This window comes from Theropithecus gelada, chromosome 1 (assembly GCF_003255815.1).
Source record: "Theropithecus gelada isolate Dixy chromosome 1, Tgel_1.0, whole genome shotgun sequence".
NCBI lineage: Eukaryota > Metazoa > Chordata > Mammalia > Primates > Cercopithecidae > Theropithecus > Theropithecus gelada.
Genome location: NC_037668.1, coordinates 155,770,462 through 155,797,234, shown reverse-complemented (window position 1 = coordinate 155,797,234; position 26,773 = coordinate 155,770,462). Strand labels below are relative to the sequence as shown.

General features: G+C 41.1%; 1 protein-coding gene across 1 annotated transcript; it reads left to right on the top strand.

Annotated features, from left to right (window-relative positions):
* Positions 1-547: 547 nt before the first annotated feature.
* On the top strand, positions 548-24,903 carry UTP25 (UTP25, small subunit processor component). Its single transcript, XM_025364504.1, has 12 exons — positions 548-750; positions 2,699-2,738; positions 3,388-3,625; positions 5,767-5,940; positions 7,671-7,759; positions 9,403-9,813; positions 11,545-11,764; positions 13,498-13,700; positions 14,931-15,113; positions 15,249-15,361; positions 16,101-16,346; positions 23,882-24,903. Exons 1-12 carry the CDS (start codon positions 644-646, stop codon positions 24,123-24,125), a joined length of 2,268 nt encoding a protein of 755 aa, XP_025220289.1. The 5' UTR covers positions 548-643; the 3' UTR covers positions 24,126-24,903.
* Positions 24,904-26,773: the final 1,870 nt, after the last annotated feature.

The window sequence follows — 26,773 nt, the reverse complement described above, 5'->3', positions numbered from 1 at the left end:
TGTACATTTAGTAGAGACGGGGTTTCACCATGTTTGGACATGCTGGTCTCCAACTCCTGACCTCAGGTGATCACTCGCCTCAGCCTCCCAAAGTGCTGAGATTACAGGCTTGAGCCACCGCGCCCGGCCGTTAGCGTGTTATCTTGTCTAAGCATCAGTTTCCTCATCTGCAACACCAGGCTTATTAACAAGACCTATCTGTACACTGTTGTGGTGATGAAGTGAGATGTTCATGCACCTTTAAATGTGGGTTGATATTTTTATTGCAGTATACTGTAAAGTCACTGCATTTGGCTATCTCCGGTACTACACATTTACACAGACTGATTTCCATAACCAAAACACAAGCACAAAGCTCATGCCTCCGACCCAAGCAACGCGGGAAGCCCAGCTGCCCACGTTCTGGGGCTCTGAGAACATATGGGAACCAACGCCCGTACTTTCAAAGTGCTGCGGTAGGGGGCAGAATCGGGAACCGGGTGTTCTAAGCCTGTCGCACGAGCGCGACGTAAAGCGGATTTGCTTTATGGCACCTTGCTTTCGCCGTAAAGCGCCATCAGGGAGCCCACGTGCTTGTGTTGACTGGACAGCTTCCTGGTGAAAAACGCGACTCTTCCAAGTGGGCAAACTTGACGTTGTCGCTATGGGCAAACGCGGGAGCCGGAGCCAGAGCCAGCTACTCAACACCCTAACTAAAAAGCAGAAGAAACATTTTCGAGATTTCGGCGAGGAGCATCCCTTCTATGACAGGTCTGAAGGGGCGTGACAGGGTTCCCCAGTCGCCAGGGTCGTATCCTCGGGTTTGGTCCTCTGGCCTCCCGGATAGTGCTGCTCCGGCCTTTTCCCACGCTTCCCTGGCTCCCGCCGTGCTCGGCCGGGGAGATTCTGGCGCCATCCCGCCGGGAGATGGAGTGCTTCACGGGCCTTTTTGTTGAGCCCGTAATTTCATGCTAAGAGACACGCCCGTTGTTTGGGGGCGGAATGTTTTTTTTTTTTTTTTTTTTTTTTTGAGACAGTGTTTCGCTCTGTCGCCCAGGCTGGAGTGCAGTGGCGCGATCTTGGCTCACGCAACTTCTGCCTCCCGGGCTCAAGCGATTTTTCTGCCTCAGCCTCCCGTGTAGCTGGGATTACACGCGCCGGCCACCACACCCGGCTAATGTTTTTTGTATTTTTAGTAGGGATGGGGTTTCACCTTGTTGGCCAGGCTGATCTTGAACTCCTGACCTCAGGTGATCCACCCACCTCGGCTTCCCAAAGTGCTGGGATTACGGGCGTGAGCCACCGCGCCCGGCTATGAGGCCGGATTTTTGTGTGGTCAGAGATCTTCTAGGAATTTTTTGTGGAGAGACATATATATATATATATATTTTTTTTTTTTTTTTTTTTTTTTAGACGGAGTCTCGCTTTGTCGCCCAGGCTGGCGTGCAGTGGCGCGATCTCAGCTCACTGCAACCTCCGTCTCCCGGGCTTAAGCGATTCTCCTGCCTCAGCTTCCTGTGTAGCTGGGATTACAGGCGCCTGCCACCACATCCGATCAATTTTTTGTATTTTCAGTACGGACGGGGTTTCACCATGTTGGCCAGGGTGGTCTCGAACTATTGACCTCAGGTCATCTGCCCGCCTCGGCCTCCCAAAGTGCTGGGATTACAGGCATGAACCACCGCGCTTGGCCTGTTTTTATAATTATTTTTAACTTACATAAAATGATTGTACATATTTGTGGGATACAGTGTGATATTTTGATACCAATACATGTACCCAATGTGTAATAATCAAATCCAGGTAATTGGCATATTCATCATCTCAAACATCATTTCTTTGCTTTGGGAACGTTGAAAATCGGCTCTTCTAGCCATTTGAAAATATACAATAAATTGTTATGGTCACATTATATGTTTTCTGTGTTTTTAAAGAATTTGTTGGGACATCATTGATCTATGCAATTACAATAAGGAAATAAGTGTATTGGTAGTTGTGGTTTCTCTAGAAATGTGTAGGTGCAGGTATGATCTCAGTGCTCATCCCACTACTTTGGGCTGCTTTATTATCAGTTAGGGACATTCTTTTTTTATTTTTTTTCCTTTTTTTTTTTTGAGACAGGGTCTCACTTCGTTGCCTAGGCTGGAATCCAGTGCTGCAATCCTGGCTCACTGCAGCCACCACCTCCTGGGCTCAAGCAGTCCTCCTGCCTCAGCCTTCCTGGTAGCTGAGACTAAAGGTGCACAGCACAACACCGGGCTAATTTTTCTTATTTTTTGTAAAGATGAGGTCTCAGTATGTTACCCAAGTTGGTCTCAAACTCCTGGGCTCAAGTGATTCTCCCACCTTGGCCTCCTAAAGTGCTGGGATTCCAGATATGAGCCACCACTCCCAGCTTAGAGGGACATTCTAATTAAGAAATTTGCTAGAAAAAGATGAACCCCGAGATCTTTTATTTAGCCAAGTTGTATCCTTCTTTTGGATGAGAGCCATGTGTAACGCTAGTGTTTGTCATGTGACCTCGTTAAACTTTTCATTTGTCAGTTATTAACCATATTCTTGGAAGCCCTGCCCAAGTGCATGTGTAATTTTTGCATGACTATATCTAAAATGTATTTATAATGTTATATTCTGCCTTTTTCATTTAATGTCTCATTTGACCTTTTCCTAATTTCTACATACTAGTAGTTAGAGTGTAACATTGCCTGTTTCTTTTTAGGGTTTCCAGAAAGGAAGCAAAACCACAGATTTGTCAACTGGTAATGCTTTATACCTTCTTTTTAATAGTTGGTTTTGGGTTGTTGCCACTAAGATTATATCTAATAATAAAGCTTGATTACATTTCTGTTTCTTTTGATTTCAGATGCAAACTATTATTTTGGCAATATTACTTAATTTTAAATGAAGATGTCTATAAAAATGCCATTGTGATGTCTAATACAGAAGCTACAGTTTGAAATTGTCCCAGGAGACTAGCCTATTAGGCCCTGTTACAGAGGCTTACCAGAGGGTTCTTAGTGAATCCTAAGAGGGAATATCTTTTTTGGTTAGCATAAAGGAATCACAAATACAGTGCAAAATGAACAAAGGGCCTATCATATTAAAATAAACTAAAAAAGAAGAAAAACCTGTTTTCTTTTGTTGTTTTGTAATTGTCCTGTTGTTCTGTTAAACCTGTGGCCTGATGCCTGGGACATAAATTAATCTCATAACCTGAAGTTTTATGTTTTAAAAGTGAGCAGTAGCAGTTTGGAGAATATGAAGAGCTTCTAGAATCATAGCTAGATTAGCAATTTTAAGTAAATTTGAATTTGGGCTTCATTGAATAGATGTTGGCTTGATGATAGTTTTAGGGTAACAATGAGAACAATACAGTTTTTGTTCTTAAAATTCTCCTTTTCTTTTTAGTCAGAGAGTTCAGATTCTTCAGATTCTGAAAGTGAATCAGAGAGTGAGCCAGAACAAGTTTCTGGCTACCACAAACTACTTGCTACATTAAAAAATGTTTCTGAGGAAGAAGAGGAGGATGAAGAGGAGGAAGAGGAAGACAGTATTGTAGATGATGCAGAAATGAACGATGAAGGTGGTGGTAGCGATGTCAGTGTGGAAGAAGAGATGGCTGCAGAGGCTACTGAAAGTCCAGAGAGTAAGTGTCTTTAATATAGGCTCATCATCTTTGCCAGAACTATAGACAGTTCACCTCACGGGCATGGTACCTTGTAAACTGTGTGAGTTGGATGAAAGGATGTGAATCCAAACCAGGGATTTAACCTTGTTAGGTTTGATTATATCTTTGAGAACCTGATGGAAACACAGAACCTTCTTAGCACAGCTATGCAGAAATAACTTTTTTGCTTGTCATTTCAGGGACTACACCAGTACTAGTGAAAGACCTCCTAATACAGAGGAAGGAGAACACAGTTCTCTCTTTGTGACTGTCTGAATTTATTGAAGAGGTTACTGTTCTTCCCTTAGGGAGACCAAGTTTGATGGAAGATAGACATAAAAACATATAAAAATTTTCAAACAGTAGATTTGCGATTGCATGGAACAGCTAGATGTAAGGGGTTGAAGAGACGCAGAGTGGTTGAACACTGCCAGCGTAAACTAGGGAAGGCTTCAGGGACTCTGTCTCACTCAGACTTCAAGGTGACTTTTTTCTTCAACTTCAAAATCACCTTCATTGAGGTATCATTTACATACAGTAAAATGTATCCAATTTAAATATGCAGTCTGATGGGTTTTGATAAAGGTATATATCCAAATCAAGATACAGAACATTTCCATTACCTCCAGAAATTTTTCTTGTCCTTTTGCAATCAGTTCCCCACCCTTGGCATCAGGTAGCCACTGACCTGCCTTCTGTCACTGTAGATTAGTTTTGCCTGTTCTAGAAATTCATATAAATTGAATCATACAGTATGACTCCTTTTGTGTCTAGCTATTTTTGCTTCTCATGTTTTTCTAATTTATCTGTGTTGTGCATGTATTAGTTGCTTATTACTTTTAGTTGCTGGAATAGCATTCCATTGTCTGAATATATCTGGGTGACTTTTTACATCTTATTATTTTCATGCCTATTTTTCTTACAGACTTATTTTTTTCTATACCTTCTGGTGTTATATATCATTCCAAGTATTTTAACTAATCAGTTTTACTGAGATAAAAATTCATTGACTTACACTTAGGAATTTGTTTTGTTTCTATTTTTCTTTGCTTTTTTGGATTTTTAAAATTGAAAATATTTTTTATCATTATAAAAATAATATATATTTACTGTAAACATTTAAGAGGGTAGCATAGTTACCCACTATCCCTGCTACCCAGAGATAAACACCTTTAGCATTGTATATAACCTTTCAGACTATATTTTTATGATTATATATGTGAGTATGTATACAAATTTATGTGTATCTGTATAATGGCCTTATACATTTCTGTAACTTCCTATATCTGTAACTGTGGATTCACATTAGCTTCTTAATTACATAGTATTCCATTGTAAAAATATGATTGTACCCCATTGATAGACCTTTTTTCCCCCAGTTATTTATCATAATCAGCACTGCTTTGAACATCCTCTCATGTACATCTTAGTGCACTATGTCTAGTTATTATTTTAGAATAAGTTCCTAGAACTAGAGCTGGGTATATTAATCAGAATTCTCCAGAGAAACAGAACCAATAGGATATGTGTGTATATGAGAAAGAGATCTGGCTCACGCCTGTAATCCCAGCACTTTGGGAGGCTAAGGCAGGCAGATCGATCAAGCTTAGGAGTTCGAGACAAGCCTGGCCAACAGAGCGAAACCCCATCTCTACGGAAAAATACAAAAATTAGCCAGGAATGGTGGTGCGGGCCTGTAGTTCCAGCTACTTGGGAGGCTGAGGTGGGACGATCACTTGAGTCCAGGAGTTGGAGGTTGCAGTGAGCCAAGATGACGCCACTGCACTCCAGCCCGGGTGACAGAGCCAGACCCTGTCTCAATATATAAATAAAAAATAAAATGCTCATCCAAAAACATCCTCGCAGAAACATCCAAAATAATGTTTGGCGAGATATCTGGGCACTGTGTCCCAGCCAAACTGAGACATAAAACCCACCATCCCACATCATGCATTGATGATTAGGCTTAATTTTGAAATCGATGTTTTCTACCTGAATTTACCTAAATATAAATAGTATCAATGAACATTATTGTTGGTATAGCCTAAGGAAATAAATTTTGTCAACAGAAGTATAATTTGTGAGTAAATAATTTGATAAAATGTTTCTCAAAACTGCAGATGTACCTTTATCTGCTGACCCTGAGGGAAAAGAAGATGGGGAAAGGCCACCGGGCACATCACAAGCATCCCCCGAAGAGTTCACAGACGCAAAACACGAGTCACTGTTCAGTCTGGAAACCAATTTTCTGGAAGAGGAAAGTGGAGACAACTCTTCTTTGAAAGCATCTCAAGGTCATAGTGCAGTGTGTGTTACTTGAATTCACCAGGTGCTTAGTATGGAATTTGTGTACTAATACACATTGAATCTATTATTGGAACGAACAGCAATAAAAACAGTTTGGTGGCTATATCTAGAGCTGGGAAAAATACTTCTAAAAGGTATTTTGTGTTTCTCAAGGGTTACTCAGTGTTTAGGGGTTGGAGGGGATGTTTAGGAGAACAAACAACTTAAGAATGATGGTAGGGAAGGTCAGCTTCCCAGGGCTCACATTTTCATTATTGGGGTCAGGGGAAGATTTCTGATTTTCTCCCCAAGCAGGGAAAGAGAAAGAAAAAGAGGAAAAATACTTCCTCTACCCCTCACTTGCTGTTCTGTTTTGGAGCAGTAATTTTTCAGGTTTGCAAGACCCAGGGGTGGCTAATCTGAGTGGTCTTTATTACAGGGAGACCCTCAAAAGCCAAAAAGCCCTACCCTGTGTCTCCTGCCTCTCACAGACTCTTGACCACTCCTGTGACCAAATGGCAGTCATGTGGACAAGACGTGCCTATGTCAGGGTTTGATGGGTTCCTGCTGTCTCAAGTCCAGTTTCTCAGCCAGTGTCTAGGTGGGCAAGTCAGGTTGGTCTTGTTCTGTATCCTGATTGCCTTCGTTGATCTCATTGCCATTCTTCAACCCAGCTTTACCTTTAATGAAACAGAAATTTTAATCCTTATTTGACTCATTTAGTTCTGTTGGTTATTTTGCAGGAGAAGTGACAGGTAGAATTTGGAGATTTTAATACAAACTCCCTTCTGAACGATTAAAACTTAGAAACTTTGGAGGAAACATTAGGAAGCTTGACTGTCCCATAATTTCTGTGGTTGTTTTGCCCGTACAGATATATTAGCATCTAGAATTCTTATGTCCTGTTGTTCACTCTTAGATATTTAATACAAGATGCTTTTTGTTTGAAATTTTACTGTTTGGATGCTTGAATGGATCATTTAACTTTGTTCTGTTTCTTGTGAGTGGGACTGGGAGAGAAGGTTGGGTGGCTAGCTCAGAATACTAAAGATTACTTGGAGTGCAGATGCTATCATGTGGATCATTTGTTCAGTTCTGTGGAGTATTGATCATTTCTATGTGTCCCAATGCAAGATCAATCAGACAAGGTTCTTAGAGACCTTGCAATCTGCTAGATAAGACATGTATATATATATATGTGTTGGAATGGGTGGGCTGGGCAGGGCAGGAGACTAGAGAAAGTGATGACTCTGTAGGGAACAAAGGGAGCCAATGTTGTGCCTAACACAGTAAGCCTGGGAAGTATTTATTGTGATTCAGTGGGTAACATTAAATTGATAACGTTTGGATATTATCCAAATCCAGCCTCAGTGAAGGAGAGGCTGGAACTTTTGGTTGAAAGAAGGAAATGCACAGAGGCAGAAGAATTTGAGGGCCATATAGTCCAGAAATGACACTGGAGATGCAGGTTGGAGGTATATCCTAAAGTGCTCTGAATTTTGGGCTGAGAAGTTTCTTCAAAGGTTTTCAAGCTGGGAAGTAATATAATTAGAGAAATGTTTTAGGAAGATGAACCTTTCAGAAATTTTTAAGCTCTGGACTTGGCTAGAGGATGGGGAAAGGCAATGGAGAAAAGGATGAGTTAACACAATGAAGATCAACATGTCTTTCACAGGGGAAGACCAGAAAACCCCTCTATAGTTGCATAGTGTGCTGACATTTTTTATTTCTGAATTAGATCCATTTCTTCAACATGTGAACAAAGAACTGAAAGAAAAAGAAATTCAGGCTGTTGCCACAAATCCCAAAACCACCCACGAGCTTAAAGTAAGTGTTGCTTGGTCATCCTGGTCAGAAATAGAGAAAACTCTAAATAAAACAGTGGTCTTGGGTTTTAGTAGCCTCCCACAATGTATGATATACACCTGTGGTAGATGACTTGCTAGGGAAGCAGGGCATAGGAAGGCTAGAAGAGTCTAGTGGGGCATAGGTGTAGCCAGAAAAAGCACCAAGAAGCTGGAGTGTGGGTGCCAGATAATATAATGATGGGTAAGAGTGGATTTGGAGACCAACATCTTCAAGGAGCTGTCGCATTTTGACCAAAGGCAAGTTAATGTGCTTTTTTGCTATTCACTATTCTAGTCTGCTAGAGGGGGATCATAATACCTATTTAAAAATAGAATAGTTTACTAATACATAGTGTTCAGCAAAACGGTGTTCATTAAAACAGTAGGTACTACTATTGTTGATTTGTTTGAAATTATTGGAGGTAGGTCCACAAATAAATTACCCAGACATTGGGCAGTTTTTACTTCTTTGTTCCCACCACTGATACCATTCATCAGAGTTGGTCATCCTTTTTTAATTGAAATTTTTATTGAGGAAATAATTATAGATATACATGCCATTGTAAGAAATCATACAAAGACATCTTGTACCCTTGGCCCAATTTTCCTCAATGGTGAAATCTTGTAGAATGGTAGTATAATGTCACAGCCAGGAAACTGACATTGATACAATCTACCAGTCTTACTCAGATCTGGTTTTACTCCTGTTCAACTGCGTATGCCTGTGCCTGTATTTAGTTATATACAATTGTATCATGCGTAGGTTCCTGTATCTACCCCTGCCATCAAGATGTAGAACATTTCCCGCAAAATATGGATCCTTGCTGCCCTTTTATAACCATATCTACCTCCCTCTGCGCCCTACCCCACCCCCATTTCTAAGCCCTGATAACCGCTAATCTGGTCTCCATTTCTATAATTTTGTCATTTAAAAAATGTTAAATGACTCATACAGCATGTAACCTTTTGAGATTGTTTTTTTTTCACTCAGCATAATTCCCTGGAGATTCATCCAAGTTATTTCAGCTGTCAGTAATTTATTTCTTTTTATTGCTGAGATTGTCCTATTTTTAGATCAGCAATTTAGCTATAATGCAAAAATTCTTACACTTGTATCCCACAAAATAGAAAATAGTATTTCTTAGGATTTAAACAAAATGGACAGATTTCTTGTCATAGAATTTGTCAACACCTTTAGTATCTAATGTACATTGTGAATCTCCCTCAGAGGAATTAAGTTTTGTGATGTTTATCAAGGGTATTTGACTATGGAACCCCTTTGTTTCTAGAATGAATGTTGACTCTTCCCAGAATATATTCCACAGAACAGTGTGGGACAACTGATAGGGTGAAGAGCTCAGATTTGAAGTCAGAAACCTTGGGGTCTAGCCCTCAGCTTCTTTTCTTCTGTGTAAACTTTGTCTGTATCATACAACCTCTGTATAAACCTCAGCGTTTCCTAAACTATAACGTGAGTATCATGGTAACTACCTTGCAGGGCTGTTGTGAGGATTAAATGAGATGATCTATAAATAATGAAAACATTTGCTAAATATATTATTATGTGAATGTAATTTACTGTTATTCATTTCTAATTTAGCCCTTGATCTGTTTCTCCCCTAGTGGCCTATCCTGGGCCAGCTTGTCTTTTCCTCTAAGTTTCAGAAGTTGGAAACATTTAAACCCCCAAAGGATATTGACTTAAAGTCACTTCATCTCCAGAAGCCTCTGGAATCCACCTGGACTAAGACCAACAGCCCGTTCCTATCTGGTCCCCAAAAATCAAGCAGCCCATTCACCCCCCTCCAGAAAGAACTCTTCTTAATTATGAATTCTTACCGGGACCTGTTCTACCCAGAAAGCACTGCCCTGAAGAACGGGGAAGAGATCCGCCATGTGTATTGCCTGCATGTGATAAATCACGTCCTCAAAGCCAATGCCCAGGTGCTTGGCAACAATAGCAGACGCCGAAGCCAGAAGTTTGGAGTGGGTGATGATGATGACTTTAGAGACCAAGGGTTAACAAGGCCCAAGGTGAGTGCAGCAGGAAGGCTTTGCTCTCGAGAAGGAGGCTGCAAGGCACTGCCATAGAGGTGCCTGACACTTAGCAGGAACTTGGGTGTTTTAATAATTGGCATCATGAATGAGCCCAAATGTGAGCATAGTAAGTAGGCCAGGTAGTGTCAGAGCATCACTGCAGCAGTTTAGTGGGCTGTTTCTGACAGTGGATGTAGCTGGAAACTTGTGAGAAGGAGGCACTTGGTGACACTTTCCTTAAAGATAAACCCAGAGTATATAAATAAAACTCCATTATAAATCTCTTCTTTGTGATTGTCAGAGCTGGATGGGACCTTAATGAGCCTTTTATCCAATCCCTCCTTATTACAGGTGTGGACAGCCCCAAATTTGTAGAAGTTCGTAGAGGGCCTTGCTAAAGAGAACCAGGGAAAGAGTAGCAGAGATGAGACAAGAACCATGGATTCTCTTCATTAAGCCACATACATATGTCAACCTTTGAAAACAAAAATTTGTATTTGCCACTGTAAAGTTTTTGCTGCTTAAAGTGATGAGTTTATATTCATAAGTCTAAGCTCTAGTGGATTTGAGGCCTTAACAGGAAATGGCTTTCAATTATGTCTACATTATTCATGATGTTATAGAACCAGGACTTGTCCCCCTGCCCTGAACTGCATCTCTCTGTATTGAAGAGCCTCATCTTTTTATAATTTTCTCATTGAGTTTAATAGAATCCTAGAATTTTGATACTAATGTGGCTTTTGGAGATTTTTTAGTCAAACTCCCTTGTTTAATAGCGGGGGAAACCAAAGCCCTGATGCTTACTTAGTGTCACCGCTGGAACAATAACCCGGTCCTCTTAAATCCTGGTCCACCATTTCTGTACTGTATCAAGCTAAGTCCACTGCACTTCTTGGGGCTTGAACATCAGGGTTATAAGGTTATTTGTTTCCTTTTAGAATTACATAGAAGAATAAGAGGCAGATTATCTATGAAACATATTATAATTTGGTGAATTATGTGGTTTAACTGGGGTTATGTCCATTATGTTGTTTACAATAGGAAATTAGAAATTAATCATTTATTAAGCATCTTTGGTTTTTATTCTCAATAGTAACTTTAAATATTTTTGAATATGCTTAGAAAGCTGAGTCCTGTTTTTCCCATTAATTGTGGTCATTTTTTTTTTTAGAAATGCTTTATTGTCATTTCTGAAAGACTGTACTAGAGAATGCACTGAAAATGTAATGATGTGTTAATCCTTTTTCTTACCTGCTTTATTTCTTCTCTACTTGTTCCATTTATTTATTTGGCATGTATTTATTCACTGTGTCTTAAGGATAAAAATATTGCACTAAATGCTGTGGGAGACACAGAAATGGAGTAACACTTCTTTCCCTAAAAGAGCTCATGTGTTTATGTCCTTGAGTTTTTACTAGTAGACGTATCTGTTAGAGGTATTGGCTTATTGTAAAAGGTATTTCCAAATTCTGCTTGAGAAATGTCTCAAGCAGAGACACATGGATTCACGGGTCTAAAGTCCGCAGGTCATGGTGCTGGGGTTATGAAACGTGCTCAGTTTCTGGTGTTGAGCCAGGCCCTGTGCAAAGAGGGTAACATAAGTATGTTTCCTGGCTAGGAGCCACTGCTCTACATGGAGCTTTTTAGTTCCACTTCCTCAGCAGGTTCACCTCAAGATCTGGTTCCTTCCTCTTGCCCCTACTAAGGCTGCTGTTGCTCTCTGCACAGGTACTGATAGTGGTGCCATTCCGGGAAGCTGCTTTGCGGGTGGTACAGCTCTTCATCAGCCTCCTCGAGGGTGACAGCAAGAAGAAAATCATTGTGAGCAACAAAAAGAGGTTTCAGGGAGAATATGGATCAGATCCCGAGGAGAGACCACCCAACTTGAAGAGGCCTGAGGATTATGAAGCCGTGTTTGTGGGCAATATTGATGACCACTTCAGGATTGGTAATTCTTCCTTATCAACTTTGAGACCTAAAGTGTGAAGGTCTGCATAGCTGGAGACCAGAAGCTGGAATTAGACATTTTCCCAGTGGATCACTCACTGCGCCTCTTAACAGAACCAGTGTGCCTTTGAGACATGTTGTTTGCCTTGGGAGAGTCTTTTCTTGGCTAATGGGGTGGATATTAGGCCAGTGGAGTGGGGAGGATCTCTGAGGCCACATATGAAAGGCACATGTACATTAATAACAAATTTATAACAAGTGTATAACAGAAGTGTGTAAGCACACCCATAGCTGGTAGCAGATAGATGCTACAAGGGGTGCTGTAGGATGTTGGAAGTGATGGGGCTGATGGGGGCTGATGGGGTCATTCTGGAGAGGCTGAATAAACTGACTGTCTCTACATAAAGGTGGACTTTCTCCTGTCTGCTACATAATGCCTACCCTGAATAATCTCCACACATGACTTCCACCCACATTTTCACGTTTTTGCTTGTCTCTCATTCAGCTCCCATTGACTTTGGTTGGTTATACCTTTCTAGAGTACAGTTCTTGAGAAAATGTTCATTAGTCGCATATGCTCATTCACAAATACTTACTGAGTATTTACAGTGTGCCAGGCACTGTTAAGAAGCTGGGAATATACAAATAAATATAGAAATAAAAGTTATAGTTCCCATTGCTAAGGAAATCCAGCCTACGACAGGGAGCAGGCAGTGCAGGATACATGTGCAATGGTTGTTCTCGGAGCATTTAAAGCAAACCCCTTACCCAAAATGGGGGCAGGGTGGTTAGGGAGGATGTCGTGGTGGAGGTGTCATCTGTACTAGGTGGAAACCTGTGCAGGATTTAGCCAGTTTCAAAGGGAGGTGACTGAGTGGAAGAAAACATTTCAGACAGGAAACTGCCTGTTGCAGAGGCCTCAGGGTGACTAAGCTTGGAATGACCTGTGATTCACACAGGCTTTGGTGTGGTGGAATGTAAAGCATAGGAGATGAGAGCCCATGTTTTGTTTGGAACATATATGACTGTCCAGCAAGCAGTTAGTATATTGTTCTGGAGCTCAGGAAAAAGATAAGGGCTGGAAATACACATTTGTGTGAAGGTGACGTTAAAGCCACGATCAGTGAGTCAGTTTACCCAAAGCTTTATGCAGCATGAGAGCAGAGCTGACAAGTGAATCCACCAGTTTGTGGAAGAAGAGTTCTTCGGATCTGGAAGGATAGACAAGGGCCAGGTCAGTGATAGAAGCAAAAGTGAGCATTGAAGTCATGGAAACGAATAGCAAGGAAAAGAACATTGCAAGGCAACTGTTTGTACATTCTGTGCCATTTGTACATTCCTCATAAGAAGCTCTCAAAAGTGTTCATCCTGTTGGTGACTGAGGACTGTGAGGACCTTAGCAAGAGTCATTTCTCTGGAGTCCTGAGGAATCAGAGGCCAGATTGCAGTGGAGTGAGAAGTGAAGGAGAGATTTGAAAGTAGAGACAATTCTCTGGAGCAGTTTGATGGTGATGGAAAGGAAGAGAAGGTAGAAGCTAGAAGGGACTATAGATGCAAGGGAAAGATTTCTCTTGTTCTTCTGTTTTAATAATTAAAGCAGTTGAGCACAGTTACATGCTAAGAGGAACATAAGAGATGTGGAAGCAATAGAAGTGGTGGACTGCTTTGAGAGGGTGGAAGGTAATGGCTTGGTAGTGACTAACGAATTGGTGTGTACTTGGCTGTTTTGTGTAGGAGTGGCAATACTTCAGAGAAGCATCCGACTCTATGCCCCGTTTTACTCCTCGGATATCCTCATTGCTTCCCCCCTGGGCTTGAGGACCATCATTGGTGGAGAAGGAGAGAAGAAGAGAGATTTTGACTTTCTGTCTTCTATTGAGCTTCTCATCATTGATCAAGCTGACATTTACCTGATGCAGAACTGGGAACATGTCCTGGTAATGCTGGCCATTCACATTCAGTGGAACAGTATTCATGTTTAGAGGGATAAGACACCCAGTGGTTTAAGTCCTAAAGAATTATTTAAGTCCAGATTAGAACTCTGTTTGGAAGCAAGGACACATTCCACATTTTCTAATTTGAAAAAGTCTTTTGTCCCCTTTTCTCCCCACAGATTGTCCGTAATTAAACTATCTAGAGATTATAATTCCTGTCAGTTATTTTCAAATCTCCAGAAAAGATTTCTTTCCTTTAAAATTTCTTTCTGCTAACTTTAGGGTGGGTGAATGGGTAGATGGGATGGGTTGATGGATGGATGAGTCCTCATCGGGAGCATCTTTACCTAACATAATCCCACATGTGGTTTTTTCTTATGCTCTATTGTTTGGTCTTTAGTGAAGATGGGGAAACCCCGCTCCAGACTTTTGAAGGTGGGATTTTGTTTTGTAGAGAAATATAGGATGTCTTTATTTCCCGATGTAATTTGTACTGTTATTTTTTTCTCCTTCTCCATACACTCTGCAGTGTTAATCAGTTTTAGGATTGAAAAATTGCTTTGGAACAATCCTTATTGAGGAACTATAGGTTTATTTTTCTAAGGCATATGGGAACTCACCCCTTCTACAACCCCATGCCTTGAAGCTTGCAGGAAGTTTGGGACAAATGAAGGGTAGGACTTACTTCAAAAGTAGGAAATACATTTATTGTACTCATTACCCTTCAATATATATTACAAGGTGAAAATATAATTAAAATGGAAAAGGCATTTTGGCATAGTTGAGTTATATTCTTCGATTTGAGGAGAAGGCAGGTATGGTGACACTGCGACTCTTCCCAATGTTTTGAGAACCAGGTCATTGAGGGACAGCAACTCTTGTTTTCCATGTCATTTCCCTTCTTGTCCAAGCCTGGGACTTAGGGACCCATAGAGAGACCAGTGTGGCATTTCAGAGGTTCATTTTAAAGGAATATTCCTGTAGGTACCATTTTGATCCTTTGTTAAAATTCCAGGAGGTGGCCAGTTTTAGCTTATCTCCTCATTGGGCATGTTTGGCTGGCCATGGGCAAGTCACTCACCCATGTGAGCCTCAGTTTTCTTGTTATAATTTAGGAGATGATAGTACATGCTCCATGGGCTTAACTGAGTTGATAGACTTGGAAAATGTTTAGCAATGTCCAACATGTAAATGCTCAATCAACACTAATGGTATTATTATTTCCACTCAAAGCATTTGATGAATCACATGAACCTGCTACCCCTGGACTCACATGGGGTAGACTTTTCTCGAGTGCGGATGTGGAGCCTCAATAATTGGTCCAAGTACTATCGCCAGACACTGCTATTTGGGGCCCTTCAGGATGCCCAGATCAACTCAGTGTTCAACAAGTACTGTGTCAACATGCAAGGCCAGGTGGGTTCTTATCTTGTTTCCTCAGTGTCTTCATGAGCACTGTTTATTATTTGGGTCCTAAAGTAGAAGGAGGGGATAGCATCTGGTCAAGAAGGGGATGGCTGTCTACCTAACGCTCTCGTTGACTATTGGCAGGTGGCTGTGAGGAATGTCCCAATGACAGGGTCTATCAGTCATGTCCTGGTGCAGCTCCCACATGTCTTCCAGAGGATGGAAGCTGAAAACCTAGCTTCAGTGATTGATGCCAGGTAACCCACTGCTCCCAGCAGGCCCCCGGGGACAACATAGAGATTTGACTTGGGTGTACAAACCTAGAATTGGATTCCATTTTGCTTTTATTGATTACTGTTTACCAAATCAGATGAGATAATTTAATTTAATTATGTCATTTGTCAGAGGAGGACACTGAAGCCCAGAGAGAAATAGTGACTTGGCCTAGGTCTCCTGACTAGTAGTGGGGTTATTGCTGTAAATCAGGACTCTTTCACTCTTGACGGTGCCATTTTAAAATTATACAGCTTTATGCTACAAGGTGTCTCATGTCAGCAAGTTAATTGTAAGCCCCTCAGGGAAAGAACTATTTTTCTAATTGTATAGAAAATTTCCCCCTTTTTCTTCATTGTGTTTAGTTAGGGGACCCCAAGGAAGCTTAGTTGGGCTTAGTATATGGTAGATGTTCAGTGATTATTTGTTGACTGACGGACTGACTACTGACTGAATAGTGTGGTGTGTACTTCCTAGAATAATTCTCTGGGATATAATGGTATTACATCTGTTTTTTACAATGAATAGTGTTGACACTTACTTTTTTAGTGTGCTTATCAAGTTTTATCCTTACATAATCTGTTTGAGAGGAGGGAAATCCTATTGGCCTCCGGGGAGGTAATCTTTTAACACGAGATTGTGATTTGCCCAGGGCCACACAGTTAAGAGACACCATAAGCTTAGCTCTAGACATTAACTTTGCCCTTTGCCATTCCAAATCAGGTTTAACTTTTTTGTGAACAAGATTCTGCCGCAGTATCGTGATGCAGTCATGTCTCACACGCTCATCTATATCCCCTCCTACTTTGACTTCGTGCGTCTTCGAAATTACTTCAAGAAGGAGGAACTGAATTTTACCCACATCTGCGAGTACACGCAGAAGTCCGGTGTCTCCAGGGCCAGACACTTCTTCCTTCAAGGAGAGAAACAGTTTCTGCTTTTCACAGAGCGCTTCCATTTCTACAAAAGGTAAAGTGGTGCCAGGTTTCAAGCTTCCTGTCTGCAGGGGACGTGCAGGACAAATCATGGCCTGCTCTGAATGCATGGCAGGCTTCGTGGTGTTGTGAGATCATCCCTCACTCTCCCACTCTTACAAAGTAGCGAGAGTTTTTGGCCTGGACAGACTCTTCTTAGTTGATTAGTTGGTTTTTTCCCAAAATGGGCATTGCTGAAGAAGGACGTAGAAACCAAAGCATACCCTGTGTATAACCCTGGAGTGAAGCTGTGGTTGTACACTGCAGGAAGGACATTACAGGACAGCTCCGATGAATACAAGGAAGGGGAGGGACCTTCCCCGTGTTCACTTGAGTTTTCCCTGTCTAGACTTTTTCCCTCTGTCTTCCCCCAATGCACAGACAAGCATTGAGAGCTGTGTTTCCTGGGGAGATGGAGGCTGAGTACAATGTCAGTTTCCAGACACTTGCAGTGCTCCTGAGGTATGCACAGATACTCCCTACCAAGGAGAACTAGGACCATGAGCTCCTTGACATTCGCAGGAGGTAAAAGGGTAAGGGCTTCAAGTTGAATGTTGAAGGGTTTCAGTGTTTGCTTAGCTTTCCTACTAGGTGACTTTGACAAAATAAGTTGATTGGCCTTTTTGTTATTTTTTTAAAAACTCAGGCCAGGTGCGGTGGCTCACGCCTATAATCCCAGCACTTTGGGAGGCCAAGGCAGGCGGATCACCTGTGGTCAGGAGTTCAAGACCATCCGGGCTAACGTGGTGAAACCCCATTTCTATTAAAAATGCAAAAAATTAGTTGAGCGTGGTGGCGTGTGCCTGTAATCCCAGCTACTTGGGAGGCTGAGGCAGGAGAATCGCTTGAACCTGGGAGACAGAGGTTGCAGTTAGCTGAGATGATGCCATTGCACTCCTGCTTGGGCAACAAGAGCGAAACTCCATCTCAAAAAAAAAAGAAAACGAAAAAGAAAAAAAAACCCTTTAATTAGGATAGTGGCGGCCCTTTTGGCCCTAGAGCTCATGTATTTTATTGTTTTGCTGAGTCTCTCTCTGTTGATAAATAGAAAAAGCTTTTTTATTTTATTTTTAGATTTTTATTTTCAATTTTCATAGGTACATAGTATGGAAGAGGCTTTTCTTAACCCTTGCCTGCAGAGATATGTAAATTATATTCTGTTACCTCATCCTGATTTCGCAGTAATGTCCAGTGGATTTAAGTTCTGACTTTACTGTTTTATTAACTTACAATGGGTGCATTTTCTCAGAGAATCCCTAACAGATACACCAGAAATCTCCCAAGGTTTGGAGCACATTAGACGATGCACTTTGGATTGCATTACCTTTTAATTTATGCTAAAACGATTAGGATGGTGCTCCCCAAATAATGTTCTTGTTACCAGGATGGGGAGGGAGGAGTCCCAGCAGCTTGCCTAGGCATAGCAAAGCTGGCATGGCATGACCTCTTAGAGAGTTGAGGATTGATTAAATTTGTGTTTCCCAGGCTCCATTCTTGGCTACCCAGAGAAGGCTGCTTGGCCAAAGAGTGTTAATGAATGCTTGCTTGTTGGCCTCATTATTTGCTCTGTTCCAGTAAGTTGTCGTTTCCATTCATGTTGGAAAGTGTCTGGGGGAGTTGCACTCATCAGGTCTTAAAAGCTCTTAGCTTTCTATCGTCTTGACAAATGAAAGCAAGCCCTTTAAGTGAAGTGGATGGATTGGAAAACTTCCCAGTGTGATTGTCTATAGCAACTGTGAATTAAGCTGGGATGAGGACTGCTCTTAAATATCTCAGCAGCTTTTCAAGGACAGGGCATGGCGCCCTTTGTAAGCAGGACAGTCCCCTGTATTATACTGTCTGTTTATTTACCAAGCTGTGTTGCCCTCAAAGTCACGATAAGGACAAATCTCAGCATATGCCATTTGCTTTATGCCCTGGGCCAGGTTAATTGGTGTTTCTTTTGCAGAAGATGAATGGAAATAATGTGCTTTAGAGTTCTGTAACAGCTAATTATCTCAAAGTTTCCAACTATAGAATTTTTTGCTTGAGAGATCACCAAGGTGATGATGGGTGTTTTCGTGTACAGTGTCTCTGTGATTTGTTTTTTTTTAATTTGACCTTGGAAAAGGTACGCTTTTTGGAGGGGGGCTGGGTTGTGCGTTTGTTTGTTGTTTGTTTTTTTAGACAGTCTCACTCTGTTGTTCAGGCTGGAGCGCAGTGGCGTGATCTTGGCTCACTGCAGCCTCTGCCTCCTGGGTTCAAGCAATTCTCGTGACTCAGCCTCCCGAGTAGCTGGGATTACAGAAGTGCATCACCACGCCTGGCTGATTTTTGTATTTTTAGTAGACAAGGTTTCGCTATGTTGGCCAGGCTGGTCTTGAACTCCTGGCTTCATGTGATCTGTCTACCTCAGCCTCCCGAAGTGTTGGGGTTATAGGCATGAGCCACTGTGCCCGGCCAGAAAATGTACATGTATTTCATATTGTAGTATCTGACTCTGTTTTTATATTCTCTATGACAGCTGGCAGTGTTAGGAAGATTCGAATTCATTTTTGAGTTAGCAAAAATTTTTTAACCTGAAGATTTGTTTTATTTGGGGAAGATTAAACTAGCAGAATCTTAGAATTAGATGAACATTTAGTCGTGATAGCCCTCCCAACGATGGGTCACAGCTCTTTTCCAGTGTGTTATCAGTGGGTTTCCACGGTAGGGAGTATCTCAATCAGGAGGCAAGTCAGAAACTGGAGGTGGGATTTGTGGAGTTTGGAAAGGCTGCTGGGAGTTTCTGAGTACTCCCTTCCCCTCCATGAGAATCCCTGTTCTAGAAGTAGTAGACTTGGTCTTTATGGACCGTAGGAAGGAGCCAGCCTTTCAAGTTCATTGTGGTTGCCTCATTTGTCTTTAACAGTGGCTGGTGAAATAGACATCTGGAAGGTCCTGTCAGGGTGATTAGGCTGTGTTTGTAGGAGTCACTGAAGACAAAGCATATGTAAGGGAGGAGGAAGGCAGGAGAAGGGGTGCTCAGGCTATGGAGACTTGGCACTAACTGCCCCTTGGAAAAGGCCCTGGCCATGTTCTCTGTTGCCAGGAGATACTTAGTCTCTATTGTGGTTGCATTGGGACTGAGACAGATTTTCGTGTGTGTGTGTGTGTGTGTGTGTGTGTGTGTGTGTGTGTGTGTGTGTTTAATATAACTCTTAACGGTTTTATTGTTTTGCTTTTCCTGATTGTGAAGGTATTACACAGTTATTGTAGAGAACTTGGAAATTTTAGGTTAAAAATCTCACTGCCGTGATATAAATACTCTTTTTGGTATTTTTTTCCATCTTTTTTATATGAAAAATGTGTGCGTGCATGTATGCACCTGCACGCATGCACACGCAGGTGTTTTTTTTAAAAAAAAAAAACTTAAATGGGGATCTTTTTTTCTTTTAGGGATTTTTTTCCTTTGAGATGTTTTATGTGCTCACTGAAAAAGATTCAAAGATGTTAACATTTTGGCCTGTATATTTGTATATCGTGGATTTTTTGTGTATATTTTTAAGTTACTATATATAGCTCTACCACATCCTCTCTTCCCCCAGGTTTTTATTTGAAAAGATTTCATTGTGAAAGAAAATTGTTAAGAGACTAACAATAAACATCTGTTTATTTATAAACCCTTTTACCCCAGATTCCACCAGCTGTTCTCATTTTATCACATTTGCACATACCCATCTTCTCTCTATCCCCACTCACATCTCTTATTTTTTCTTCCTGAACCACTTGAAAGTAAAGTAGCATGAATCTTCAGTGACACTTTACCCCTAAATATTTTAGCATGTAGCTCCTAAAAACATTCTTTTATCTAACCATAGCACCACTATCATGCTACTTGATGTTACTACAACAATATCATCTGATATCTAGTCTATATTCAGATTTTCCTAGTTGTCACTGAAATGACCATTATAGCCCTTTCCCTTCTGGCCAAAAAGGATTCATTAAGGATCATACATAGCATTTGGTTAACTTATTGCTTTTGTTTCTTTAATCTAGTTTAGTTCTCAATTGGGGGACAATTTTGCTCCCTCAGGGACATTTGGCAATATCTGGAGACATTTTTGGTTATGACAACTGGAGGATTATTCTGGTGGTTCTAGTGGGTTGAGACCAGTGATGCTGCTAAACACCTTCGTTCACAGGACAGCCCCCAACAACAAAGAATTAACTGTCTCCGAATGTCAGCAGTGTTAACACTGAGAAACCCTCATCCAGAATAACTCTCTTGCCTTTTTACTTTTTCATCACATTGACATCTTTTTGAAGAGTCCAATCTGGTTTCCTGTAGTATGTCTCACAGTCTAGATTCACCTAATTGTTCCCTTATTATTTAGATCAGTGGTTCCCAAACTTTGCTGTACGTTAGAATAGAAGCTTTTAAAAATCCAAATGCCCAGGTGGCATCCCAGTACCAATTAAATCGCAGTATCTGGGATGGGGACAAAACCTAAGTATTAATTAAAAAAAACAAAAACAAAAAAAAACCAGCCAGATGATTTCAATGTGCAGCAGTTTGGGGACGACTGATTTAGAATAAATATCTTTTGATAAGAATCCTACTTAGGGAATATTACTTACTTTCTACCTCATCTCATCAGGAGGCACGTAATGTCACTTTGTCTCATTTTGGTGATGTCAAATCACTAAAATCACTTAGTCAGTGTGCGTATGTAATTAAAAAGTAATGTGTGAGGTAAACATCACATTGTATTTAATGGCTATGTAGTATTACATTGGTTAGTTAAGCTAGCTTCCTTTTAGTGGCATATAGTGTTTTTTTTTTCTGTTTTCTGCTGTTGTATATAGTAATATGCAAAACATCCTTATGCATATATTTTGATGAACTACTTACCTAGTTATTTTCTTGGGATAGATTTTTAAAGGAAAACTTGTTAGCACAGAGGCTGTACACAGTTAAAAATGTGTCATGCATTGCCACTTATTTGCTCCTTCACATCTTTTCCGTATCTTCTCCCGAATTCATAGACAAAGTAATTTATGCTCCATTGACCTATTTCTCCGAAACCCCATAGACTGAATTATTGCTACTGATGTGGTAGTCAAAATGATACCTCATTGTTTAGATGTCTTTTTCTTGCTTTTTTATGTCTTCTGTAACTTTCAATGGAAGGTAGAGGCTTAGGTAAATAATGCTTATGTCTGGCCACACCCCTTCCGTAGGCCAATGGTGTGGGTGCTGTCAATCTAGTCAGGATTTGATTTTTATAGATACCTTCCCAACACCACAGACTTCAAATACCTCCAGCAAACAGTGGGCTTGGTGTAGGCTCTCGGGTGCTGGCGGGTTTTTCTCAGTGTCCTGATCGCTCAGCTGTCACTAAGGCCTCGACACTGAGTCCAGAGGAGGGTCTCACTCCACACTCGGACCCCTCCTCACAGGAGGCCTCTTGCTTGTTTCTCCTTGCAAGGCATCAAGTCGGGAGGAGGGGGTTCTCCTGGTCCAGCTCAATTTTTGGCCACCCTTTTTATTCCACGCTTTGGGGGTGAGGCTTTCTTAGGGTTCCTGCCCCGCCACCTCCGTGGCAGCCAGACTCTACCTTTTATCTGTGAGAGATCTTTGTGGTGAAGCGTATACAGCTTCTTCCCCAGTTGTGGCAGAACTCTGTTTGTATCAGTGCAGGAACTTGGGCTGAACAGGTTTCTTACCCCTTCCCCTAGAGCAGAATGCTTTTTACTGGGTGCAAGTCTTGTGTAGGGGAAAATGGAAGGGTAGGGGTTTACTGCCCTTCCATTAAGGGCAGACAACTTTTGCTTCTCCTCAGCCACCTCCTGCCATGAAGTGGCTTGCCTGTCCCTGCTTGCAACTAGGGGTAGGGGACAGGGTGGTTCCTTCCCTCTTTCCCATCTGCTTCAGGTGTTTGCCATGGGTTTCACTCTAATGGGCCTGGGAAGTAGGTGGGCTTTCATGTCCCTACCACCAGTGGGATCTCCCTCGGGTCTTCTGCTTCCTCCAGGGCTCCCAGTGCAGGCCTCTGGAATGAGCTCTTGAGTGGATGTGAACTAAAGGAGCATCCAGGGATCCTTGGGGTTCTGAAGTCAGGCAAGCCTATTCTTGCCCTTTAAGAATTTGTTAAAAGCGTATCTATTTTCTTACTACCCACTTTTTTGGCAGAGGCCGTCTTTCTCCTGTGCTCCTCCTAAGGTGCAGTAGTTCCTGTATCCTGTTTTTCCTCAGAAGGGCTATACTCTTTGGAACTTAGTCCATGGTGGGCTGAAGCTGGCTCACACTGGCTCTTGAGACCTGGTTGCACGTCTCTGTGTCAGCAGCGTGACATTGGTAGCTTGAAACTGACAAATCCTTCAAATTAGCACCCTCCCTTTCTCCCACTGAGGACCAATTATTAAACATACACCAGCTCACCACCTAATTCAGGTTACCTGATTGCCTCATGATGGTAGCTCTCTGGGCTCAAGAAAAGGAACATTTTTGTATAATAGATTATCTGACTTTTTCTTATTAGTATAGGAGCAATATTGTCTTGAGTTTTATACATTCTAAGCAGAAGTAGAACTCAGTGTTGTTTTTATTTTGAGAACTAGTGAGGTAGAACAGTTTATTCAAGTTTATTAGCCATTAGAATTCCTTCTTTACGGAAAGGATGTTGAAAAGTGAACCACATAATAGATCACAGTCATGGTTTGGGAAAGGAAGATCTCCAGAGAGATCAGGATGAGCCATGAGGGAGAAAGACAAGGAAAACTTATCTTCTGTGAAAGAAATACAATCCCCAAGGGAGTCTAACGTCTTCAGTGTATGAGAGAAACTTAACAGGAAAAATGAGAAGCTTGTCAACGTATAAAATCTTTTGTTACGGAATCCCACAGGGAACGGTTGACCTCAGCCTGACTGAACCATACTGTGAGTCAGTCCCTTGGGTCTACACCACCCCCCACCACAGGGCAGCACTGTGCAGCCGGGAAAGAGGTGGCAATGCATACGCTGTTGAAACTAATTGCTTTCTCAGGATGCCTAGTGGGTCCTTGCGCAGGGTTTTGACATCTGCCATGGAGTTAACATGTCTCCAGAGTGGCAAGAAAAGACTTACAGGAGTGTATTTACAATTTGTACAGCTTATTTTATGTACTGGGTCTGACTGGTCTCCATTCTTTTTTGCCTGATTATAATAAGGCTAATGTTCCATTTTAAGTGCCTGCTTTTTAAGTTTTCTGTGACAGATTTTTAAATCCTGATCTATTCTTTCCCATGATACCTCAGCCTACCCAGAGTAGGATCAAGAAATGTGTATTTATTTTATCATTATCTTAAGCCAAATATTAGGACTTTGAATAAAAGTCATAAAATGACTTTGTCATAAAAGTAAGTGCTGCCACCTCAGAATAACTTTTGTTCTGTTATTTGTGCCACTGTTTTTCTCCATTAGCAGGAAGCAACAAGCATGAACTATGCCTCTGTACAACTCCTAGGTAGTTTTTCTAGAACTTGTTTCTCAAGTTGACATAGCTCTCTCTTTCCAATTCTAACAGGTATACAATAAAAGGCATCAGGAACCTGATTTTCTATGAACTGCCGACATATCCACACTTTTACAGTGAAATCTGTAATATGCTGAGAGCCACCAACAGAGGAGAAGAGGCCACGTGGACCTGCACTGTTCTCTACTCCAAGTATGATGCCCAGAGGTTAGCTGCCGTGGTTGGTGTGGAGCGGGCGGCACAGATGCTACAATCCAAGAAGAATGTCCACCTCTTCATTACTGGAGAAAAATGAAATTTTGTTGGACAGGAAGTGGTATTTGGCATGATACATAATGTTTGATTCTATGCCACTCCAGAATTGGACCCAATTCTGATTACTTACAGAAGAAGGATTGATACAAAGAAAGTGCATGAGTCAATGTCAGTATTATCTGACATTTCTTTCTTTTCAGGTTATGTGTCCCTGAAAAGTTAAATGTAAACCAGATTTTGGTAAATCACATTTTTCAGAAGTGAAGAGGGGGCTAGAAGGACTCTGAGAAGTTGGTAGAAGAAAACTTCCACTTGTGAATATTTTTATGAGACATAAATTCTTTTATTACAATTTACCTCTAATTTATTACACTTAGTAAATTCTTCCAGATTTTTCTATTTGTTTGACACTTTCTTAAAGTAAGAATACGCATCATTGCTTGTGAGAACTGGTTATGAGACATTGGAATACTTCCTGCTGCTACATGTCATCTTAATTTTGGATGGCATGGGTTTTGTAAAACTTACTTTCCCCCAGCCAAACTTTTTTGAAACCTTAGATAATCTACCTTAATTCAGCCTAGAAGAGTACATTGATTCACTGATCTTTTTTAATGTTCATAATAGTAAATGTTTTAGTTTTGTTCAAATATATGCTTAAAATCACGTTATTTAAAAAACATATCTGCTCTGTCTCAAGAAGTAATTTTGTTGAAACTCCATGTTAAAATATCCATCTTCAACAGTAGGGTCTTCATAATAGCTGGTCATTTTTTGAGTCATAACAGATGCAAATAAAAAGAAAATTACATTTTTAACAACATTTTTATTTTGAAACATTCTCAAACAGAAAAATTACAAGTACAGAACCTGAACCATTTGAGAGTAAGTTGCCAACCCAATGGGCCTATCACCTTTAAATACTTTAGTATGTATTTCCTGTAAACAATTAAGAGTATTGTTTGTGACTAGGAATGCCCCACCAATAAGGATCATGTGAACATTCCAAAATCCAAAAATATTCGAAACACATCTGGTCCCAAGCGTTTCAGATAAGAGATATTCAACTCATCCTAGTATGGACTTGTAGTTTCTTCTTTTATTCATGGGTTACAGTTTGTTACATCATTATTTCTTTAGACGTGTAACTGGTCTCAAAAATGGCCGGTAGGAGCACCTTCAAGTTAGCCCCTGTGTACTTTTGACATGTCACCCCTCTACTTGGGCACCGCTGTATTTTTTGACAATGAGACATTGCAGGTTTCTCTACTCCAGCCCTGCTTGCTTTTAGTAGGAAATTAGTTTAAAAGGTTAGATTGGAGTGCTTACTGTTGTGGTGCCACTCATCCCAGGCGCCGTGGTCAGAACTTGGGAATTGTGTACACATATGCACATACATATGTACACATGTTATCTAAATTTGCTTCACATTAGTATCTAAATTTACTTTCATATCCATGTATTGAAAACCATGAAATCACACCAGTACCTCCAATTCTAGTCCAACAGCACAGGGTTGCTTCTCATTTTCTTTCCATATTGATAACTCCTTTCTCAGACAGTGGCTCCCATTATCCTCAACATAATAACCCGTGATTGGTACAGACTTTTTATCCTTGGGCACATTTAAAACTGCTTATCAAAAAAAAAAAAAGTAAAATCACTTTTGAAGTAGTATTTCTGCTAAACATTGAAATAGACATTTTTACTTCTGTCTTTTTCTCCAGCATGGTAAATAAAACCATTTATTCCATATTTAGATGGTTTTCTAAATTTCAGAAAATTTAGTTGGTAGATAAAAGCCAACCAAACCCATGCTACAAATAACTTTATATCTGTAGGCATGTCCTGTGGCTATTGGCATAATTGTACTGCTGTTTATCATAGATCCGGTATATTGTGAGAAAAGAAATGAGTTTATTTACCTCGTTCAGAAATGTGAGACAAAGGGACTGGGATTACCTGGATCTTTCTTTTTTTTTTTTAGATCAAGTCTCGTTCTGTTGCCCAGGCTGGAGTACAGTGGCATAATCTAGGCTTACTGCAATCTGTGCCTCCTGAGTTCAAGCAATTCTCATGCCTCAGCCTCCCGAGTAGCTGGGACTACAGGCACATGCCACCATGCCCAGCTAATTTTGTGTATTTTTAGTAGAGATGGGGTTTCACCATGCTGGCCAGGCTAGTCTCAAACTCTTGACCTCAACTGATCCGCCCGCCTCAGCCTCCCGAAGTGCTGGGGTTACAGGCCTGAGCCACCATGCCTGGCCGATTACCTGCATCTTTTTCTACTGCCATATTCTTTTGCCTGTGAATTGTAGTTCTCATGGTTTCCATTATCACTATTCACAAGACTCCCAAATCTCCAGCTTCTCTGGCTCTCCACTCACATATGAGCCTGGATTTCAAATCCATGATGTAGCCCCACAAATAACCATTTTATTAAGCACCCCTAGTGATTTTCCTGCTGGCGTAGAGCCAAACCCAGCCAACTGCTTCTTGCCTGCAGAGAGCACTGAGGATTTCAAGTGTGAACAAAGTAGTGCTGCTTTGTTCCTGGCTCAGCACCTGGAAAGAAGGTAAGCCTGTGCAGTTGGCTCTGGCTCCTTAGTGCATTGCAAAGAGTGGAGACTCTGGAATGGTTTTATTAAAAGGATGCCTTAACATCTGGTCTCTCTCACACATAATAAG